This window comes from Rattus norvegicus, chromosome 5, assembly GCF_036323735.1.
Source record: "Rattus norvegicus strain BN/NHsdMcwi chromosome 5, GRCr8, whole genome shotgun sequence".
Taxonomy (NCBI): domain Eukaryota; kingdom Metazoa; phylum Chordata; class Mammalia; order Rodentia; family Muridae; genus Rattus; species Rattus norvegicus.
The window spans coordinates 163129812-163153458 of NC_086023.1; the positions used below are offsets into that span (position 1 = coordinate 163129812).

General features: G+C 36.6%; 1 protein-coding gene across 3 annotated transcripts; it reads left to right on the forward strand.

Annotated features, from left to right (window-relative positions):
* Window positions 1-1490: 1490 nt before the first annotated feature.
* Window positions 1491-22645, forward strand: Rex2l6 (reduced expression 2 like 6). 3 transcript variants are annotated; one of them, XM_063288656.1, is made up of 6 exons: window positions 1491-1655; window positions 2721-2813; window positions 3027-3144; window positions 7718-7826; window positions 19832-19958; window positions 20825-22645. In XM_063288656.1, exons 4-6 carry the CDS (start codon window positions 7797-7799, stop codon window positions 22066-22068), a joined length of 1401 nt encoding a protein of 466 aa, XP_063144726.1. In that variant the 5' UTR covers window positions 1491-1655; window positions 2721-2813; window positions 3027-3144; window positions 7718-7796; the 3' UTR covers window positions 22069-22645. The 3 variants fall into 3 exon arrangements, with proteins under 3 accessions (XP_063144726.1, XP_063144727.1, XP_038967276.1); XM_063288657.1 differs by having other exon boundaries at window positions 3107-3144; XM_039111348.2 differs by lacking the exon at window positions 3027-3144.
* Window positions 22646-23647: the final 1002 nt, after the last annotated feature.

Sequence of the window (23647 nt, forward strand, 5' to 3'; positions counted from 1 at the left end):
TAATGACTATTATGTTTAATGTATTCACATATGCAGAATCAGTTAGCTGTAGAAGTTATTTTTTGTGTACCAGCCTTATGTAGGAAAGAATAAAACTTACGACAATGGAAAACATATAGCTCTGCTCTCTCATATCTGTCCATGGGCTGAGGAACCTGTAATTTGGTCTGTGCTTGTGTTTCTGAGCTCTCTCTCTCATGCTTAGCTGGAATCCATTTTAACTTAATCATCACAACAGTTTTGGAATGTCAGGATTCTCCTGAGAATCCTAGAACTCATTGTAATCATGAAAAGTGTTGATTTCTTAGCTATATTCTCTAAAGAGACTTGGGTAATTTTGGAGTCTCCTTTCCCCAGCATATGCAGATGTGGATGGGTGTACATCATGAATTATAGACAACAATCTAGAAACTATTTATGAACAAATGGCTAAAGAATGCAGTATGTATTGTAGTCCTATTTCTATCTTCCTTCTCATTTTTTCCCTTTTGAAAAACATCTAGACAGTTTTTCGAAGGACTTTCTCTGTTTCACCTCACCCTTCCAGCAGTAAGTAAAATTGTGCCTTAACCTAACATCATTTTAATTCTTCATTTTCTTTGACTGAGGCATCCAGCTCCTCAAACTTTTCTTCAAGTCTGATAATCTGTCTTCCAGAGCTTCTCTATGAGTTATTATTATCTTCCTACTGCGTTCTCCATTCAGGGTCTTATTTTCGGTGTTGCTCAAGTCCTATTGAATTTAATTTTCATATCATATGTTGCTGTCCTCATTTCCTTCAGGCATCTGCTATTATTTACTTGTCCAGGAATCGTTTTGTTCCTGTCCTCTTTGAATTCATTTCCCGGGTTTACAATCTTTGACTCTGGGTATTCAATTCATTATCTTGAATATCATGTAAATCACCTTCAGTACGAAGTTCATATAAGGTTTGTGGTTTAACTCAAGGGCATTTTAATTTCGTCTTAGTTTTTGGGGGTACTTGTCTGAGCATCAGAATTCAGAGGAATTGCTATATTTTGTGTATCTTTAGCCTAGCACACTAGTCTCACAATGTGAGCTGTTAGGCAGAAGACCTTGGATGTAAGTGGGTCAGAACCCAGGCGCAGTGTCCTACTACATCCACTTCTGATCTAGACTGGCAGCAAGCTTGATGCGAAGCTGTGCAGAGTAGATCCTGTGCTCCTGACAGCTGTAGTTGTGTGGAAGGCAGCCTGCAACAGAGTTGGGGGAGTGGTTCCGATCGGGAGCGGGGGCACACCTGCCTGATCGGATGAGATTAAAAAAATACAAAATAAAAACAAAGGAAAAATCAGAAGCAGGCAAGCAAAAATCCAAACCGATTAAAAAAATCTATGAAGAATTAGGACGGGAAATAATTAAAATGTTCCGAAGTTGGTGAGCTTAGAAGAATTAAGTAACAGGAAGTTGCTGAATATTGGGCGAGTCCAGCAGGAGTTGCTCCCAGAAATCTGCGGAAGTGACAGGAAGTTCCGCCCTCCCGCCTTTCTCCATGTGTCTTGGCTTCCTCGCGTTCAGGAAGTCCTGGTGGGAGACTAGGCCTGAGTCCTCCAGGTACCTGAAAACTTCCTTAAGCTGCAGTTGCTGTGCCGGCTTCCTAGGACATTCATCAGCTGGTCCTGTCACCCTGCCAGGTCAGAGGAGCTGCTGCGACCGGGAAACAGGCAGGAGCGGAGCAGCGCTGTGGAGCGGGGGTGCATTTTCTGCCCCCACTCTTATAATTCTGTCGTGGATATCTTAGCGTTGTCAGGAAGTTTGAGATTCTGTGAACTGGGGTTGAAGGTGATGCTTTAATTAATTTTGTGGTCGCCAGAATATTTTTCTAAAATAACCTCGTAGATCCTTGGCCGCATCTGTAGATTGTACAGCAGGGTTTTCTTTCAAAAGCCTTAGTAAAGTTCTTCCGGTTCAAATTCATGAGTGCTTTCTTAACTCCCCTGTTCCTCCGTTTGCCGTTCCATTTCCCTTTCTCTAGGGGACCGAATAGGTATTCCAAGAGAGCTTTGTAGATCTTTGACATATGAGGAACCAGTGCAGATTTGATTGAATTAGAAAATATTTGTTATAAAGCCGTTTCATATGGCTGTAAATGTAAATATTTCCTGAGTTAAGTTATACTCTCCATTTATTTTACACTGAGGTATATGCAGGCTGTGATGTAAACACAGCATTCAGAAGTGTGTCTTCATAGGCTTCATAGGTATTTTTTAAGTGGAAATCTTACTCTAGATTGAGACAGAATTAGACAGCACCTTTTGAATAATTATGATTACCCACTTAAGTTAAATGTCCACTTGGTTCATGAAAAGCTCTCTGACCATGCACATTCATGGTTTGTTGAGTTCTGCAACTTTCACTTCTTGCAGGTGTGGGAATGCTTAGAGCCTGCACTCAGGGCTTTTTTCAGAGCCCTCTGGTTGGAGGAGTTCAACAGTCTATATTGTGTGGGACACAATAGTTTTCTTGCAGTGTTTCTTTCTCTTCCTCAGTGCTGCTTGGAAAAGAACTGTGCATGAATGTTAACTGTGTGACTACCTGTTACATCTCATAGGGAAAACTGAAATCCTCAGAGAAAAGAGGCATTTTCATGATATCTTCTCTTTCCTTCATACTTATCCTTTTGCTACTTGTTCGCATCTTTGATGTTTGTCTTATGAAAATTTCCATGTTATTTCTCAACAATGTTTTCCCATTTTCAGGTCTCTATATGCTCAGCCAATCTCCATAATTGTAAATCAAAACTAAGAGCCCTGGACGGTAAAGGCCAAAGAGACTTCTAACAAAGGATCCAGGTATCACCACAGAATACACTGTCAGTTTTTATGTCACCAATATATGCTGCACAATTTCTTCTTCCTGAACTGAAAACCATGATTCACAAATAATACTCTTTATTGTGAAGATATCTGTTTCATCTATTCTGACTTCTACCAAGGATTTTTATTGTGAACTTCTTTGAAGAGTGTTCAATGAAATTTTGTTCTTTTTGTGATTGTATTCCTTAGGATTTTTAATTTGGAAGGATTTGCTGGCCTTGTGAGTAGCTACTTGTGGTTCACATTGTTCTCCATTCTGTGGTTTACAGATTTACTGTGTTCATGAGGAATCATTCCTAGCTTTCAGGTACTCATTCGTTCTTCACAAGAAAAGTTTTATTTCCTATGACCTCATGAAAAATGTATGTAGTGTTCTCTTGTGCATGTTTCATTCAGTTTATTGTCTACATACGATTTTGACTAAAAAACATGTTTTAATGAATAGTGACATTCAACTGTACCTTTACTATTGTAAATAATAGTAGCTACTTTTCTGAATTCATCACTACAGTTAGCAATTATTTTCCCTCAGGGCCTGAGCAATATTATTCCATGCTCTCCTGATTTTAATCTATGGATAAATATTTTTACTGCTAGGCTAGAATGCTATGTTCTTAAGAGTCCCAGTGTCTGAACACTACACATTGCTGTTTGAGTTTATCTACTTTAAAAAGACTGAGGTGAAACAAGTGACAGTAAACTTTGACTGAAAGGCTCAAAAGTACAGAATTATGTCTTTTAAAGAATCAGGTGTGTATTTGAGGAAAAGTCAGTTCCAAGGGTTAAAGTTGAAGCCCTAGTGTTGATGATGACTTCATGATGGAAGGATGCAAAACCATGGGCTATCCTTCCCATCCTAGAATGAGCTCTTGCTCTGTCTCCATGAAATGGAAAATGTACTTTTCCTGTTTTACACATAGACAAAATAGTTCCATGACACACATTCATTTTCTGTATTCACTATTGTTGGAGCTAAAGCCCAGCGTCTATCACTGGACCAGGAATTTATGATCTATTGCTGTTAGAAATGAAAACCATGCTCAGCCTGTGTCACAGGCTCAAATCATAAAGTAACATGCTTTGCAAAAATTCCCTGATTACTCCATGGAAATTCATGGACTCCTACGCCCACCTTTTATTACCCACTCGATGCTGTCCTCAAATGCCCGGGGCATCAATTCTTACATATTTTAAATTTATGACAGCATTATATTATCCCTGCATCTCCATTTTCTGTGGTACATAAATTCCTGTTGTCAGTAACTTTGCTATCATATAAACTAGCGATTAGGTTCATTTTTTTCATGCTTATTACAATTGTTAGAATATTTAGAGAGAAACAATCTGGTAGTATATTTGCATTATCTGTTTTCTTTGCTATTGTTGGTATTTAGAGCTCTTAGAGTTTACTTTAATCTGTTGTCTAAGTCCCCTAGTACTTGGAGTTTTATGGGAATGGCCTTTGCATCCAAGGTGCCCTAGTGCACTTCCACAGTTAGCCTGTCTTCATTCTCTGTGCCATCTCTTGTTATTCATGTTTTCATTATACCCTTGTGTTTCATGTATGTTCTGAGGCAGGTTTTGGATGGGCATCCACCCTGTCATATGTTCATAACTCCATCTTCCATGGTAATGACCGTGTGTGTTCCCACACCTCCACTTCCTCCATCTTTTTCAGCCTTACCTGTTCCCCCAGTGCATGCTGTTTACTCAGCACTCTCCGAACTGGCATCTTCCATTTACCAACCACATGTGTCTGACTTCACCTGAAAGCATCACCGTGCTGTGGTGTACACAGAACGATATAAATGATTTCCTAGTATTTCTACAGATAGCCAGTGTGTCAGGTATAAATTCACTTTTGGGCCTGTGGATCTTTAGAGTGACTTTTGACAGCTTCCAGTGCCATGTGTGCATTTCCTTATTAGACTGACTCTGTTCAAACAGGAAAGTTTCTGTTACCTACTTGTCCTTTTACACTGGCAGTCATCCACTGTCAGAGAGGTTGGTGTTTCAGCACAAGGGTCAGCACCTAGGGAGAGCCATTGGTGACTCTTACACCCAGGAGCCTACAGAGCCCTTGTTAGCAGTTTGTGTGCTAAACCAGCATATCCAAGATCCTTTTAGAGATTGAGTGGCCTTCTTACTTCTCAGGTTATTGTTTAGGAATGTAGAAACAAAATGATGTTTTCTTGTATTTTTTTCTATAGATTATCAAATGAATTATCAGATTCGTGCATTCTCTTGGGTTATTTGTAGCTCCTGAGTTGAAGAATTCTATTTCTTGTAATTTGAGAAAACTTGCCTTCCTCATATCCTTATTTGAACATTCAAAATACTGTAAATCTTACTCGCCCTTTGTATGCACTGCTGTTGTGTGAAAGGTTAGTGTGCAGGCTGTGCACACTAGTGTGGATGACAGTACCACGTTCCCTTAGTTGTTTCTTCCTCTTTTTAAGATTTATTTATTAATTATTATGTATAAGTACACTATTGCTATCTTCAAACACAGCAGAAGAGAGCCTCAGATCTCATTACGGAAGATTGTGAGCCACTATGTGGCTGCTGGAATTGAATTAAGGACCTCTGGTAGAGCAGTCAGTGCTCTTTACCACTGAGCCATCTCTCCAGTCCCCTGTTTATCTTCTGAGTAGAGTAGAATAATGACAGCTGTCTTCCGTTTTTATAAAGGTAGGTTTTGGATGTTGGTTATTATCTTCATTAGTCTGAGGGATGCTCCTTCTCTTCCACATTCTTTAGAACTTTCTTTGTGATCCACTGTGATATTTTGCCTTTGGGTCTTTGTAGATTTATTGACACGGTTGTGAGCCTTCTCTCACTGAGTGTATGTAGATTGTGCCGTGGGTTGTGTGGTATGTTCTGGTTGAAACTGTCTTGCATATCTGTCATGAAATGAAGTCCAGTTCACTTTTTGCAGCAATCAGCGAGAAACTTTTTCAATGTACACTGGAGCTCCTGGACTGCTATTATTTTCTTTGTGCATATGTTTATGTTCATTTGCTTTTGGATCCAGGTAAAGTCAGCTTTGTGTGATGACTGTACCACATTCCCTTTCTTTCTGTATTCTGTAATATTCACTGTGCAAGATTACTGTGGGATTTTCTAAAGAATTCAGTGCTGCATCTGTTTACTCCTCAGACAGTGTTAGAAGGAACAATGAGGGCCTGGGTTTCTGCACTTCATTATTATTGACCTAGTATCATGACATAGAATGTTTCTTATTTACTTGTTCCTTAGGAAATTACTATTTTCTTCATCAATTCTTATTAATTATATATGATTTTCCTGACACTCCATCATCTGCTTTTTCCCAGTGTTATTCTAATCTTCTGAGGCAGGGCCATTGAAATAGACTATTCATATATCCATCAAATGCCAGAATATCTGACATGGTAGACATAAGGTCAATGTCATACATCAAAAACGCTGAGTAATTGCTGAATCCAGAGTCATGAAAACTTTGTGTACTAATAGTATCTCGATATTAAGGATGAACTCCTATGTTTTTATCTATACATAAACATATGTATGTATATTTGCATGTATGTTTATGTATATGTATTGGTATATATGCCAGAAGACACATGTCACACATTCTTCAACCTGCAAGAGTGTTTGCCAGAAAGGAAATCCTTAACAGCAAGGCTCCATGAGTCTTATTCTATTCATATTTATTACTGATTTGGAACCTGAGGATTGCCTTAGACAATGACACGATGCAGATATATGCATGCTCAGGAAGATTTTTCTACAGTGATATTATATTAGCAGATTTGGTATAATGAGGAATCATTCCAAGAGCATGCCCTTAAATGGTTCATCTTATCCCTGTGTTTTTTCCCTGGCAGCCATCAGTGAGTTCTACAATGCCTTCTTCTTGATCTTGTTTTGACATTTTCTCAAACCCTTGTTCTGAAGCCTTGAGTTGTGACCTCTTTGTTGTCCTTTAACACATTCACAGGGGATTTCAAAGACTGACCATTATAAAACCCATATTTTTTATGGTATTGGGAACTGATACACCACTCCTGTTATCAATCTGACTGTAGGTCTGAAACAGGTAGATAAAGCAACTTACGAGATTCTGGAACTATACTAAAGGTTTACCACACCATTAGAAAAGTAGAGAACAAATGGCTTAAAGTTTCAGAATAGTAAATTTTAGTTGAAGACATTTCTGGCTTTAATCATAATACTCTACATAGTACTGCATTCATGGAGATGTCAAGGGATCAAGATCAATGCATAAAAATGTGTCACAGTCATTAGGAAACAGGGCCATATTGAAAGGAAAAGTAAGTTGGAAATAGAAGTTTTATGTCATGAACTATTGAAAGGCTTTGTAGATGCTGATGAAAATGGTTATCCCTAAATCTGATGACAACTTATTCTTTTGTAGAACCCATGATATTTGGCAGATAGAATCTTTGTACTCCAAGACTATAGGATATGTATTGGAAATAGATATACTGTATCTGGTTGTTAAAAAGAAGTCGAACTTCACCAAAGTGTCAGATATTGTGTTTGATTGTAATGGCTAATGAAACACCATTCAAATCTAGGTCATCAATCAGGGTAGCCATTAGCCATTTATCCTTGACTCTAGACCCAGGGAGATAAGTTCTCAGTAATAACCCTGAATTATCATGTTTTACAGCAGGTATTCATGTGCTCTGTGTTTGTGCCTGGTGCCTGCTGATGTTGAAATAGACCTCATTATACTCATATTCCCTACACACTAAATATGTGACTCCATGCTCACGTTTCTGTAGAAATGTTGACAAGATTCTTCATATTTTGTTTTTAATATCCTTTTATGTGGGTAAGCATTGTCCATAACTAAGTTGTATTAATTTCAGCTTTGTAGTTTTCAAACCTGGTTGTGAAATTTCAAGAACACTTCCAATATTTGAATCTGTGAGAAGAACAACAAAAAGAATGAGTGTGGCTCTGGGAAACACTCTACAGGTCAGTGTATTGCACACCTTTCTTGGAAAATCTTTTTTTCTTCAATCATTTAGTAATTTTATTATCTCTATGTTGTAATATTATCTAAAGAACTTATTTTCTATAATCTTCATTTTCTTCTGGGATAATGAAAATTTAATGTTTAGGTCTTTCACTTTTACAACAACATTAATTTTTTACTGAGGTTTCTACTGTGAGGACATACTATTTTCAAGGACTGAAGACATGCTGATCTCAAAGAGAATCTATTGTTAATGATTCTCAAAAACTATATTGATGCCTAATTTGTACATTAGATGGATTTGTGTGCTATTATATTAGTGTTGAAGAAAGGTCCCATGTGTCACATAAGTTACATTTCAGAGTTGGTCAAGGCTCCAGACAAAAGCTTTTTAATGAATTATGTGGAGTCTGATATCACTGAGCAATATATGGAAGAGAAGAATTTGGAGAAGGATACAATTATAAGGGATTCACTGTCTTGAATCCCAATAGTAAATATATTAGCTCCTTAGAGTCATAGGTGATAGAGGAATGTACATTTCTTTTTTGTGTGCAAATGCAGAATTCACTATGCAATTTTTTTTGGAATTTTATGTCAAATAATGATTATGGGTGTGTTAGACATGAAATCTGTGTCTTCCAAGACTCATTCCAAGAGACATACTGCCTATTGTGGTGCTGTGTGGTAAATTCTCAATGTAGAAATTATTATTTCCCTTTGTGTTTTGTTGCACATTTAGAAGTAGTGTATGTCCTGTATTCTCCACATTTCTATTTCTTCATATGGAATGTATTAGTAAATATTTTCTGGGGCATATAGACTTGGTATTGTGTATGAGCTATAAATTTTCAATCCTAAATAAACGTCCTTTCTACCTTGTTTTCTTTAGAAGGAAGAATGCTTTATCTACTCTTTGTTTCCTGTTCTACCAAACTCTGTGTCACATAGGGACATAATGAAGGGTTGTGATGATGTTTCTACATTTCTTTATTTATTGGTTATTGTCTTTATTTACATTCTAAATGTTCTCCCAATTCCCAGTTCCCTATCCCCTTCTTCTATAGGGATGCTACACCACTCTCAAATCCATTCATTGCTGACTGCCCTAGCATCCTCCTATACTGGGACTTCCAGCCTCTTCATGGGCCTCCTCTCCTCTTGATACCAGATAAAAAAATCTGCTACATATGCTGCTGTGGACTTGGGTCCCTCCATGTGTACTCTTTGGTTGCTAGTTTAGTCTCTGGGAGCTCTGGGGATCTGGTTAGTGGATACTGTTGTCCTACCTATAGGGTTGCAATCCCCTTCATCTATTTCAGTCCTTCAGCTATCTCTTCCATTGGGGTCTCCTTGATCTGTCCAATGGTTCGCTGTGAGCAACTGGTCAAACTCTGTCATGGCCTCTCGGTGGATAGCTGTTCCAGCACCCTCACAGTAAGTGCTTCTTGGCATCAGCAATAATGTTTGGATTTGATATCTAGAGATGGTGTGGATCCCTAGGTGTGTAGTCTCGGGATGGCCTTGAGTCTCTGTTCCACTCTTTGTCCTTGCTTTTTATGTAGATAAGAACCATTCTGGGTAGTTGACCGCATCCTTGACCCGAGAGCTGTGCCTATCCAGTGGATATGGTTACTATAGGTGCTCTCTCCCCTTTTTTACTTTTTCAACTAGTATCATCCCTATTGTGTTCTGTGAACTTCTTGCTTATCAGGTATCTGGATTTTGTAATGGCTATTTCCAGTTTCCCATCGTCCACTGCTACACACATCTGTTAACTATCCTGCCCTCTATATATCCCCACACCTGATCCTACCCTTCCCTTTTCCTTACCCTCCTCTCTCCCTCCTAGGTCCCTCCTTCCTTTTCCCTTCTGTGATTTTCTTTTATTCCTTTTAAGTAGGACTGAAGCATGGTTTCGGCAGAGGCATCCATGCTTTGGGCTTCCTGTTCAGCTTCATATGGGCCATGAGTTTTATCATAGGTATTCACAAGTTTTGGTCTAATATGCAATCATCACTGAGTTCATACCGTGCGTGTTCTTGTGTGAATGGTTACCTCACTCAGGAGGATATTTTCTCATTCCATCCATTCGCCTTCTAAGCTCATGATGTCCTCATCCTTAATAGCTGAGTTGTATTCTATTGTGTAAATGAACCACATTTCCTGTATCCATTCCACCTCGGAGGGACATCTAGATTGTTGACAGCTTCTGCCTATGATAAATGTGGCTGCTATGAGCATAGTACATTTATCTTTCCTATATGTTGGACCATCTTTTAGGCATATGCCCAGGAGTGTTATAGCTGGATACACAGGTAGAATTATGTCCACTTTTCTGAGGAACCACCATACTTTTTCAGAGTGGTTGTAGCAGCTTACAGTTGCATCAGCAATGAAGGTGTTCCCCTTTGTCCATATCCTAGGAATCATATGCTTCCCCTGAGTTTTTGATCCTAGCCATTCTGACTCCTGTGAGGTGGAATCTAAGATTTGTTAATTTGTGTTTCTCTGATGACAAAGGATGTGAACATGTCTTTAGGGGCTTCTCACCTCTTACAGATCTCTCAGTTGAGAATTCTTTCTTTAGCTTCGTACCTACCCCAATTTTAATAATTTTATCTTATTATCTGTAGTCTTTACTTTTTGAGTTATTTTTATACATTGGATATTAGCTCTCTGTCAGATATAGGCTTGGTAGAGATCTTTCCCAGTCTGTAAGTTGCCGTTTCGTCCCATTAACAGTATAGTTTTCCCTAGATTGTTGGGGGGAGGGTGGCAATGGGGGTAGGATGGGGAGGGGAACACCCATAAAGAAGGGGAGGGGGAGGGATTAGGGGGATGTTTGCCCGGAAACCAGGAAAGGGAATAACACTCGAAATGTATATAAGAAATACTCAAGTTAATAAAAAAAAAATTCAAAAAAAAAAGTATAGTTTTCCTTACAGAAAATGTTCAGTTGTATGAAGTCCCATTTGTCAATAGTTGATCTTATAGCCTGAGCCATTGGTATTCTGTTCAGGAAGTTTTCCCATTTGCTGGTGTATTTGAGGATTTTTATTCCAATTTCTCTTCTATTAGATTCAACGTATCTGGTTCTAAGTAGAAGTCGTAGATGCATTTGCACTTGAGCTGTGTATAATGAATAACGAATGCATCAATATGCATTATTCTAAATGGAGCCTGTCACTTGAACCGGGGCCATTTGTTGAATATCTTGTTAGTTTTCCACTGGATGGTTTTGGCGTTTTAGTTAAAGATCAGATGACTGTATGTGTCTGAGTTTATTTCTGCTTCTTCAATCCTATCTCATTAATCTACCTGCATGTGTCTTTAGCAAAATCATACTTTTTTTTAATACTATTGCTCTGTAGTAGAACTTGTGGTCAAGAAGGGTGATTACTCTTAAAATCCTCATATTGTTAAGAATAATTTTTGCTATGCTGGGGTTTTTGCTATTCCAGATGAATTTGAGAATTACTGTGTGTATCCCTATGAAAAATTGCATTGAATTTTGATGGGTATCTCATTGAGCCTGTCAACTGCTTTTGATCAGATGGTCATTTTTCCTTTGTTAATCCTGCTAAACACTGAGCCTGGGATTTCTTTCCATCTTCTGCGGTCTTCTTTTTATTCTTTATTCAGATAGTTGAAGTTCTTGTCAAAAAGATCTTTTACTTATGGGTTAGTCACACTAAGATATTTATGAATATTTGTGACTATCTTGAATGGTGTCATTTCTCCAATTCCTTTCCCACCCTCCTATCTTTTGAGTAGAGGAATGCTACTGATTTTTTGGAGTTAATTTCACACCCAGATATTTTGCTAAGTTATTTCCAGCTCTAGCAGTTCTGATTGATGTTTCGGGTCACCTAGATAAACTACCACATCAATGGCTATTAGTGATATTTTGACTTCTTCCTTTCTAATTTGTATTCCTTTGACCTCCTCTTTATTCTAATTATTCTGGCCAGAATTTTGGGTGCTATATTGAATACATAGGGGAAAGTGGGCATCCTTATCTATTTGTTGATTTTAATAGGATTGCTTCATGTTTCCCTCCATTTAGTTTGATGGCTATCTATTGGTTTAGTGTTTATTGCTTTTATTAAATTTTTGTATGCACATTGAATTCCTTATCTTTCCAATGTTTTTAACATGAAGAAGTGTTGTATTTTGTCAAAGGCTTCTTGAACATCCAGTGAGGTAATCATGTGTTTTTTTTTCTTTGAATTTGTTTATATAGTGGATTATGGTAATGGTTTCCTATATATTGAACCAATTGTGCTTCCCTGGGATCACCTATTGGATCATAGTGGATGATCCTTTTGATGTGCTATTGGATTCAGTATGCTATAATTATAATTATATTGAATATTTTTCATTTATATTAATAAAGGAAATTAGTCTGAAGGTAGCTTTCTTTGTTGGGTCTTTTTGTGGTTTAAATATGAGCATAACTGTACCTTCATAGAATGAATTAGGTACTGTTCCTAGTGATTCAATTTTCTAAGTATTTTGAAGGGTATATTGGTATTAGCTAACGTTTGAAGGTTTGATAGAATTCTGCAGTATGACCATCTGGTCTTGTTTATTTTTGCCGTGGAGTCTTTTAATGACTTATTCTATATCTTCAGGGATTATGGAACTGTTTATATGGTTTATCTGATCCTGATTAGCAACCTTTGCTACCTGGCATCTGCCTAGAAAATCATCCATTTCATCTAGATTTTCCAGTTTTTTAGAGTATAGGATTGTGCTGTAGGATCTCATTATTTTTTTAATTTTCTTTAGCTTGTATTGACATTTCTCTATTTTCAATTTGGATACTGTCTCTCTGTCCTCTGGTGAGGCTGACTTAGAATATATAAATCTTGTTATTTTCTCAAAGAAGTATCTCTTCCTTTTGTTGATTCTTTGTATAGTTCTCTTTGTTTCTTCTGGGTTAACTTTTACCTGAATTTGATTACTCCCTCTTCGGTGTATTTGACCCTCTCTCTTGTAGATCAGATACACTGTTATGCTGCTAGTATATGACCTCACCAATTTCTCTTTGGAGGCACTTAGAGCTCTATATTTTGCTGTTAGCAGTGCTTTCTTCTTTTTATTAGATATATTTTGTTACTTATATTTCAAATGTTCTTCCCTTTCCTGGTTTACTATCCATAAGCCCCCATTCCCTCTCCCTCCCCAATATGGGTATTCGCCCCATCCATCCACCTAACTGCCTCCCTCCCCCCATATTCCCATGCACTGGTGATCCAACCTTGGCAGGACCAAGGGCTTCCTCTTCCACTGGTGCCCCAACAAGGGTATTCTCCAACAGCTGCATATGCTGTTAGAGCCCTAGGTAAGTCTATGTACAGACCTTCGGTAGTGGTTTAGTCCCTGGATGCTCTGGTTGTTTGGCATTGTTGTTCTTATGGGATTTCAAGCTTCTTCAACTATTTCAATCCTTCCTCAATATTTTTCAATCCTTCCTTCAATATTTTCCCCAAGGGGGTCCTATTCTCGGTTCAGTGGTTTGCTGCTAGCATTGACCTCCGTATTGGACATGCTCTGGATGTGTCTCTCAGGAGAGATATATATCTAATCTCTTTCAGCATGCAATTTTTAGCTTCATCAATCTTGTCTAGTTTTAGTGGATATATATATATATATATATGTATATGTATATGTATATGTATATGTATATGTATATGCCACATGTGGAATAGGCTCTGAATGGCAGTTCCTTCAGTTGTTGCACTAAACTTTGCTTCCATAACCCCTCCTATGGATATATTACCCCTGTTAAAAAGGAGTAAGAACATCTGCATTTTGGTCATCCCTCTTTTGAGCTTCCTGTGGTCTGTGGATTGCATTTTGGTTAATTCTAGCTTTTAGCCTAATATCCACTTATCAATGAGTGCATTCCAAGTGTGCTTTTCTATGACTGGGTTGCGTCACTCAGGATGATATTTTCTAGTTCTTTCCATTTGCCTATGTATTTCATAAAGTCATTGTTTTTCATAGCAGAGTAGTACTCCATTGTGTAGATGTACCACATTTTTTGAATCCATTCCTCTATGGAAGGGCATCTGGGTCTTTCCAGTTTCTGGCTATGATAAATAAGGCGGCTGTGAACATAGTGGAACATGTGTCTTTGTTGTGTGTTGGAGCATCTTTTGGGTATATGCCCAGGAGAGGTCTAGGTGGGTCCTCGGTAGTGGAAGGTCCAATTTTCTGAGCAATCTCCAGAATGATTTCCAGAGTGGTTATACCACTTTGCTGTCCCACCAACAACGGAGGAGTGTTCTTCTTTCCCCACATCCTCAACAGCATCTGCTGTCACCTAATCTTAGCCATTCTTACTGGTCTGAGGTGGAATCTCAGGGTTCTTTTGTTTAGTATTTCCCTGATGAGTAAGGACGTTGAACACTTCTTTAGGTGCTTTTCTGCCATTCGATATTCCTCAGCTGAGAATGTTTTTTTTAGCTCTGTACCCCATTTTTAATAGGGTTATTTGGCTCTCTGGAGTCTAACTTCTTGAGTTCTTTGTATATTTTTGATATTAGCCCTCTATCTGATAAAGGATTGGTAAAAATCTTTCCCAATCTGTTGGTTGCCATTTTGCCCTAATGACAGTACAGTGTCTTTGGCCTTACAGAAGCTTTGCAATTTTATGAGGTCCCATTTGTCAATTCTGATTTTGTTAATTTGGATACACTCTCTGTAACCTCTGGTCAGTCTTGCTAAGGATTTATCTATCTTGTTGCTTTTCTCAAAGAACCAGCTCCTGGTTTTTTTGATTCTTTGTATAGTCCTTTTTGTTTCTACTTGGTTGATTTCTGTCCTGAGTTTGAATGTTTCCTACTTTCTACTGCTCTTTGGTTCATTTATTTCTTTTTGTTCTAGAGCTTTTCGGTGTGCTGTCAAGCTGCTGTCATATGCTCTTTCCTGTTTGTTTTTGCAGGCTGTCAGAGCTATGAGTTTACCTCTTACCATAACTTTCATTGTGTCTCATAAGTTTGGGAATGTTCTATTCATTCATATTAAATTCTATGAAGTCTTTAATTTCTTTCTTTATTTCTTCCTTGACCAAGTTCTCATTGAGTAGAGCTATGTTCATCTTCCATGTATATGTTGGCTTTCTGTCATTATTGTTTTTATCGAAAATCATTCTTAGTGCGTGGTTGTCTGATAGGATGCATGGGATTATTTCTATCTTCCTCTAACTGCTGACTCCTGTTTTGTGACTGCTTATATCGTCAGTTTTGGAGAAGGTACCTTGAGGTGCTGAGAAGAAGGTATATCCTTTTGTTTTATGATGAAATGTTCTATAAATATCTGTTAAATCTATTTGCTTCATAACTTCTGTTAGTTTCTCTATGTCTCTGTTTAGTTTCTGTTTCCATGATCAGTCCATTGATGAGAGTGGGGTGCTGAAATCTCCTATTATTTTTGTGTGAGGTACAATGTGTGATTTGATCTTTAGTAAGGTTTCTTTTCTGAAAGTAGGTTTCCTTGCATTTGGAGCATAGATGTTTAGGATTGAGAGTTCATCTTGGTGGATTTTCCCTTTGATGGATATGAAGTTTCCTCCCTTATATTTTTTAATAACTTTTCATTGAAAGTCAATATCATTTGATATTAGAATGGCAACTGCGGCTTGTTTCTTCGGGCCATTTTCTTGGAAAGTTATTTTTTAGCCATTTATACTGAGGTCCTCTCTGTTTTTGTCTCTGAGGTGTGTTTCCTGCATGCAGCAAAATGCTAGGTCCTCTGTATGTATCCAGTCTCTTAGCCTATGTCTTTTTATTAGGTAATTGAGTCCGTTGATGTTGAGAGACATTAAGGAATAGTGATTGTCGCTCCCTGTTATTTTAGTTGTTAGAGGTGCAATTATGTTTGTCTGTCTGTGTTGGTTCCATTACATTCTTGCTTTCTGTATGGTGTAGTTTCCCTCCTTGTATTAGAGTTTACCATCTATTATCCTTTATAGGGTTGGATTTGTAGAAAGATATTGTATAAGTTTGGTTTTGTCATGGAATGTCTTGGTTTCTCCATCTATGTTAATTGAGAGTTGTGCTGGATACAGTAACTTGGGCTGGCATTTGTGTTCTCTTAGGGTTTGTATGACATCTTTCCAGGATCTTCTGGCTATCATAGTCTCTGGTAAGAAGTCTGGTGTAATTCTAATAGGTCTGCCTTTATATGTCACTTGACCTTTTTCCCTTACTGCTTTTAATAACCTTTCGTTGTTTTGTGCATTTGGCGTTTTAACTAGTATGTGATGGGAAGAATTTCTCTTCTGGTCCAATCTATTTGGAATTCCTTAGGTTTCTTGTATGTTTATGGGCATCTCTTTCTTTAGGTTAGGGAAGTTTTCTACTATAGTTTTTTGAATATATCTATTGGCCATTTAAGTTGTGAGTCTTCACTTTCTTCTATACCTATTATCCTTACGGTTGATCTTCTTTTTGTGTCCTGGATTTCCTAGATGTTTTTGGTTAGGAGCTTTTCCCTTTTATATTATCTTTGACAATTGTATCCATGTTTTCTATGATATCTTCTGCCCCTCTATTGTATCTCTGGTATTCTCTTGTTGATGCCTGTATGTATAGCTCCTTGTGTCTTCCTTCGATTTTCTATATCCAGGGTTGTCTCCCTTTGTGCTTTCTTTATTGTTTCATTTTCCATTTTTAAATCCTGAAAGGTTTTATTCAATCCTCATCTTTTTGGTTTTGTTTTCCTATAATTCTTTCAGGGGAGTTTTGTGTTTCCTCTCTAAGGGCTTCTATTTGTTTACTTGTTTTTTCCTGCATGTCTTTAAGGGACTTCTTTATGTTCTTCTTAAAGTCCTCCATCATTATAAAAAAAAGTGCAATTTTAAATCTAAATCATGCTTTTCTGGTGTGTTTGGATATCCAGTATTTTCTTTGGTGGGAGAATTGGGCTCTGATAATGCCAAGTAGTCTTGGTTTCTGTTGCACTTAGGTTCCTGCGCTTGACTCTAGCCATTGAGTTGTCTCTGGTGTTTGCTTGTCTTGCTGTTTCTGAGACTGACTTGACCCTGCTGTAGGCCTCTATGTCAGCACTCCTGTAGAACTCTTTTCCTCTTTTCTTTTAGGTTTTTCTGAGAACAGGTGCTCTGATTTCGGGTATGTCTGTCCTCCTATAGACTGTCTTCCAGCTGTAGGCACAGGCAGGAATCAATGGGTCCTGCCCCTGATTTCTCCTAGGTCCTTGCACCCAGGCGCCACAGTTGGTATTAGGCGATTCTCTTTTGGGTCTGGAATGTGGGCAGAGGATAATCTCCTCTGACTTCTCAGATGTGTCCACACTTCTGAGGGTCTAGCTCTGTCCCCTGTGGGATTTAGGTGCGGGGCCCTGTTTGCCTGGTGCATTTCAGTCCTGGGTACAGACCAGAACAGTGTGTACCAGTGGCTGCCTGTTCCTATATTCCTGTGTCCAGACGCACTGTGCAGTTTCTCCTCCTGAGGTGTGCAGAAATAGCAGTCTGTCCTGTGGTCTCAGGATGTCTGCTCTCCTGGGTGTTCAGCTCTCTTTCCCAAGGGATTTGAGTGCAGGGAACTGTGGGATTTTCAGTGTTTTCATCGTGTCCTATAAATATGTGTTTCTTCATTTTCATGAAATTCTAAAAAATCTTTAATTTATGCTTTTCCCTGATCACTTTTCACTGTAGAGTGATAGTACTTAGTAGAGAATTATTCAGGTTTCGCGTGTATGTGGGCTTCTTCTTGTTTGTATTGAAGATCATCCTTAGTCCATGGTGATGTGATAGGATGTATGGAATTATTTCTGTCTTTTTGTATTGATTGAGGCTTGTTTTATGTCTGATTATATGGCCAATTTTAGTGAAGGTTCTGGGACGTCCTGAGAAGGAGGTATATTATTTTGTTTTAGGAGAAAATATTCTCTGTATACCTGTTAAATCTATATGATTCTTAAATCTTAGGTTCACTCTGTCTGTTTAGTTTCTGTTTCTGTTTACTTTCTGTTTCACTAATCTGTCCATTTGTGAGAGTGGGTGTTGAACTCTCCTAGTATTATTGTGTGAGGATCAATGTGTGCTTTCCGCTTCAGTAACATTTCTTTTGCAAATGTGCCCTTTTGGATCATATATGTTCACAGATGACAGTTCATCTTGGTATTTTTGTTTTTGATGAGTGTGAAATGTCCTCATCTTTTTTGATACCTTGGGTTGAAAGTCAGTTTTATTTGATATTAGAGTTGCTACTCCAGCTTGTTTCATGGGATTATTGCTTGGATTTTTTTCCCATCTGTTCTCCTCTTTAGAAGGTAGAATGGTTGATCGGATCTCTTTCCTCTACTTGAAGTGATGTTATACATAGAGAAAAACTGAAGGGTTATTACCATATTTGTTTTTTTCCAAAATTTTTCTCTTCTACTATGTAAGTGTTCATCTGCATATTTTTAGGTACAATGAATGATAAATTATGCACCTAGGTTCCTGGGTTCATCACCAAATCCTTGAGATTAAAACCACAGCAAGTGTCTTTATCTCTTAGTCATTTTTTCATGCCACAGGTTTATGTATCTGATGCCCATTTGTAATAGAAATCATATATAACCTGAATATTATAGTTTTGTAAAACAAGAAAGAATTGTACATAACATTTATCTGTGCCCATGGCTATTCAGATATTCAAATGAGCTTATATTCCAAAGAGAAGAATATAAAGCTAAAATAACAATATTGAAATTTTCAATTATTTATGAAAAATTAGAGTAATTATCCCATCATTAAAAAAGATTTAATCAAAGAAATTGATTCTACTTCATCGATATGCATTGTTACATATAGCATTCATTTTAACACACATATCTAAGTATTCTTTTGTGAAAGATCATATGAAACTTATATATAACTATGTACTATATGTATTTCTTTTGGTAGAATTTTTAGAACTTTAAATAATTTAATCCCTATAGCATTGTTTCTCTGCTTTTAATATACTTACATAAAATAATTGCCCTAAGGATTTAATTCTATGTGCCACTTGGAATGCTTAATATATGTCCTGATGTTGCACTCCTTTTCTGTTTTAAGAAAAAACTCTAATATTTGATTCATCCATTAACTCTCCATTTAATACTCTATTTCTTCCTTTCGGAAAGTTTCTAGCATTGTGGCTAAACCTGAGAACATGAAATACATATGTTATAATACAGTTCTGTGAGGCCCAAGCTGCACACAGGATTAAGCTATTGTCCATATTGTATGAGGTAGACATTGTAGAATTGATAGCATATATTTCCTCATCATAACTTGACCATCTGTGATGTGACATTAGGATTCACTTTGATATCAAACTATACTACATATAGGTACATTATTGTATCCAGGAATCAAAAACACGTTATGTTCTGAAAAAGATTACACCTTTTGAGATGATTATATCATTCATTCTCAGAGAGATATAAATACAAGGAAATATATGACTATTTTAATGCCTATATTTTGAACTTATATTTAATGTCTTTTCTTGTATAATGAAAGTCGGTAACATTTGTCTGAAATTATGCATATGTGCCATATATTCCTCCTGCTAGAAATCTTTAGGAGAGATTCTTGGATTCTAAAGAAATGAGTATAAAAGTCCAGTTTGTAGTACCATGGGGTTGCAGTTAAATAAATTTCATAATAGAGGACTTTAAATGAAATTATCAATACTGACTGTGCAAGATGGTGGCAAATCTTTCTTTTGCTGCTAAAGTATCAGAAAACCACCAAAAATCCATAAATGTGAGAGACTTCATGAATGAGACCATTATTGTAAATCATTCTGTAGATTGTCTGTGGAAGAGCAGCAATTTATAACTTTAGACTCATATCCAAGAAACTTTGAGAAAATGTTTGTCTTTCAATAATTTCCTTTCCTAATCTGTATTACAAAGAATCTCCAATTCGTTAGCGCTATTTTTAATGTAGGAAAGCAGTTTTGTAAAGTAACAAGTACATATTTTAATATTACAGGGTTTCTTAACCTTCAAGGATGTGGCTCCAGAGTTCACACTAGAGGAATGGGAAAGTCTCAATTATACTCAGCGGGCACTGTACATGGATGTGATTTTGGAGACGTACAACAATCTATTGTCTGTGGGTAAGAATGTACTTTTTGTAGAATTCCTGAATCTTAACTTTGAATTTTCCTACATTGTGTATATATAAACTCTCTGAAATGTCTGGAAAGCACTAGGATAAGGGACATTTCTCTTAGCATGATAACTTTTCCATGGCATTTCCTTTACATTTCTGCACTTTCTTTGGAGGTGTAACTGGTATTATATTCTCTCTTATCTAGCATTAAATGCAATTTTCTGAGTTAAAAAATAAAATGTTCAGAAAAAGGATTGTAGTTGTGGACACACAATAATTGGAGCACATTAATTTTATTATTACATTAATCTCTTTAATTGTGGTTTTTAACATCGAAAAATGTTTTATGTAGATATAGAGCTGTTGGTTTGGAGAAATTTCATTTCCCCTATTTCTTTGCAGTTTGATATGTGGTCTCTGAGTTTAGTATTCATACAGCATGCTCTTTATCTTCAGTATTTTGGATGCTGACACAAGCATATATATAGGATTCATTTGTGATTATGAATTTCTAGCTGACCACACGTATACAATGTCTCTTTGAATCAAATTATAATCAAAAATTAGGGATATGTTATTCAGAGATCTAATTTATGTATGTTTAATATTGATTGATGATTTATTTTTCTTAGTTTCTGCAAGGTACAATTTTTAAGATAATATTTGAAGTATATTATTGTTCCTTTCTGTTGATATAGATCAGAATTGATCATCCAAGTAATGATTATGAAAAGAGTAAAACCAATTTTAAGAGCATAAATCCTTGAGATGGTCCAGTTTACCAGATAATTCAGCAAACACCCACTATTGAACCTCTTTCTCTCCAGTGCAGTAACCCCTGTCATCCCTAATTGCACTTTTATTTTTCAGAAAATAATCTGATAGGTGGAAAACATGGGAATGTCTTGGAACAAGACACAGAGTGCATTGTCCATGAGCATATGAATATCCAAAAGAACTTTTGTAAATGGGATGAAATTAGCAATATGACTCTTGAATCCACCCAAAGTACACCTCATAAAACTCATCTCCGAGATTCCTCCCTTCAGGCCTCAAACCTGAAAAGACATAGAGCTGGGAAAATGAGAGAAGTTTACAAATATAAAGACTGTGTACAGTTTTCAAATGAATGTGCTATCATTGGTGTAAATTCTGGAATCCACATAGAGAACAAAGAACACAAAAATACAGAATTTGATAAGGATTTTGTCTATAAACATAAACTGATGCTAAAACAAGACATTAATGGTAAGAACCTTCACCAATGTAGTACATGCGATAAATGCTTTGCCAGAAAAGGGAAACTTCATTTGCATCAGAGAATTCATTCAGGAGAGAAACCTTACAAATGTAGTCAATGTGACAAATGTTTTGCCCAAAAATCGTGTCTTATGCGTCATCAAAGAAGCCATTCAGGAGAGAAACCTTACAAATGTAGTCAATGTGACAAATGTTTTGCCCAACAATCGTGTCTTATGCGTCATCAAAGAAGCCATTCAGGAGAGAAACCTTACAAATGTAGGCAATGTGACAAATTCTTTGCCCAAGTATCCTATCTTAGTATTCATCAGAGAATTCATACAGGAGAGAAACCTTTCAAATGCAGTGAATGTGACAAATGCTTTACTGAAAAAGCCACTCTGAGAAACCATATTAGAATTCATACAGGAGAGAAACCATACAAATGCAGTGAATGTGATAAATACTTTAGGCTGCAATCCTATCTTAGTATTCATCAGAGAATTCATACAGGAGAGAAACCTTTCAAATGCAGTGAATGTGACAAATGCTTTACTCAGAAAAGCCATCTGAGAAACCATATGGGAATTCATACAGGAGAGAAACCTTTCAAATGCAGTAAATGTGACAAATGCTTTGGCTACAAAGACAGTCTGAGGACTCATCAAAGAGTTCATACAGGAGAGAAACCATACAAATGCAGTGAATGTGACAAATGCTTTACTCAAAAAGGCCCTCTGAGAAACCATATGAGAATTCATACAGGAGAGAAACCTCTCAAATGCAGTAAATGTGACAAATGGTTTGGCCACAGAGTTAGTTTGAGAAATCATCAGAAAATTTGTACAGGAGAGAAACCAAACAAATGTGGTTAATATGACAAATGTTTTACCCAAAACTACAGTGTTCGTGTACGTCAGAGACTTCATACATGAGAGCAACTTTACAAATGTGGTGAATGTGACATATGCTTTGGCCAACAGTCTCATCTTAGTATTCATCAGAGAATTCATTTAGGACAAAAACCTTTCAAATTTCCTTTATGTGGGAAATACTTTACCCACTAAGTCTTAATTCATCAGAGAATTCATACTGGAGAGAAACGATGTAAGTGAACTGAATGTGACAAATCTTTTACTCACAAAGTTACTTTGACGATTGTTCAGAGAATTCATCCAGGAGAATAAATTTACAAATGTGTGACAAATACTTTACCCATAAATGCAGTCTTCAAGTACATTAGAGACTTCATAGAGAGAAACCTTACAAATGCAGTGAATGTGACAAATGCTTTACCCAAATGTTCGCCTAAGAAGGCATCAGAGATTTCACACATGAGATAATACTACTTGCAAGTGTGATGTACATGAAAAATGCATTAACTACAATGTAGTCTGATGTATTAAATACAGTAGAGAAACATTATAAATTTAGTCAATAAAACAATTCTTTACCTGCATATATTGTATTATAATTCATTAGATAATACTTAAAGTAGAGAAAATTTCAAATGATTTAGAGATGTGAATCTTTTCTTTTGGCCTATCTTTTAGAATTTACAGAATATGTACATGTGACAATCTGAAGAAATATAATATATTTGGAAATACCTTTGACTTCATTTCAGGTCAGAGAAAACGTTTTATATTTTTTTGTGTGGAAGTATATCTTGCAAAAATTGAGCTTCCACACTAGAGAATTTGTATGATTATGAAAATTTCAGAAACCTTCATGCAGTGTTCAAATCTTAGAAAATGTCAGGTATTTATGCTGAGAAAAACCCTGAAAATATGACAATGTAGGAAAGTAAAAAAAAAAAGAAAAAGAAAAAAAAATTTATCCAATCTCAAAAAAAAAAAAACCCAGCGAACATGTACAGAATGTACCATGTACATTTGATGTCTGCATGTAGCAATGTACCTTTATGAAGTATGCAATAATATCTAATAGTATCCCAGTATCATATCAAAGATGGACAAATTAAGATGAGCAAAAATATGCTTTCAATTCTACAATGTCCACTTTGCACAAATAGGGAGACTAATTCAATCCTGTTTAAAGCTGTGTCTCACATGACTACATTGTTACATATCTATTTGGCATTCTAAGGCCTATAAAAGATTATAACCTTTTTATAACAAACCAGTAATATATAAAATGCAGAATGACTAAATATCAGAGTTTTATCTTTAAACAGAAAAGGACTGCATAGTCAGGATATAACAGTAAACAATTCAAAAGATATATAAAATCAAATACATAAGGAAATTATTTTATGAAAATATATTCCTAACCAAGAAATAGAAAAACCACTAGTAGAGAGCATTAAATTACTTAATGGTATATAAAAGTTGGGAAAATAATACACATAATACAATTTCATAAATTCCATGAGATCTTTCACAACAGAATACTTAGGTACATATGTGGAAATAAATGGTATGTGGCAATGCA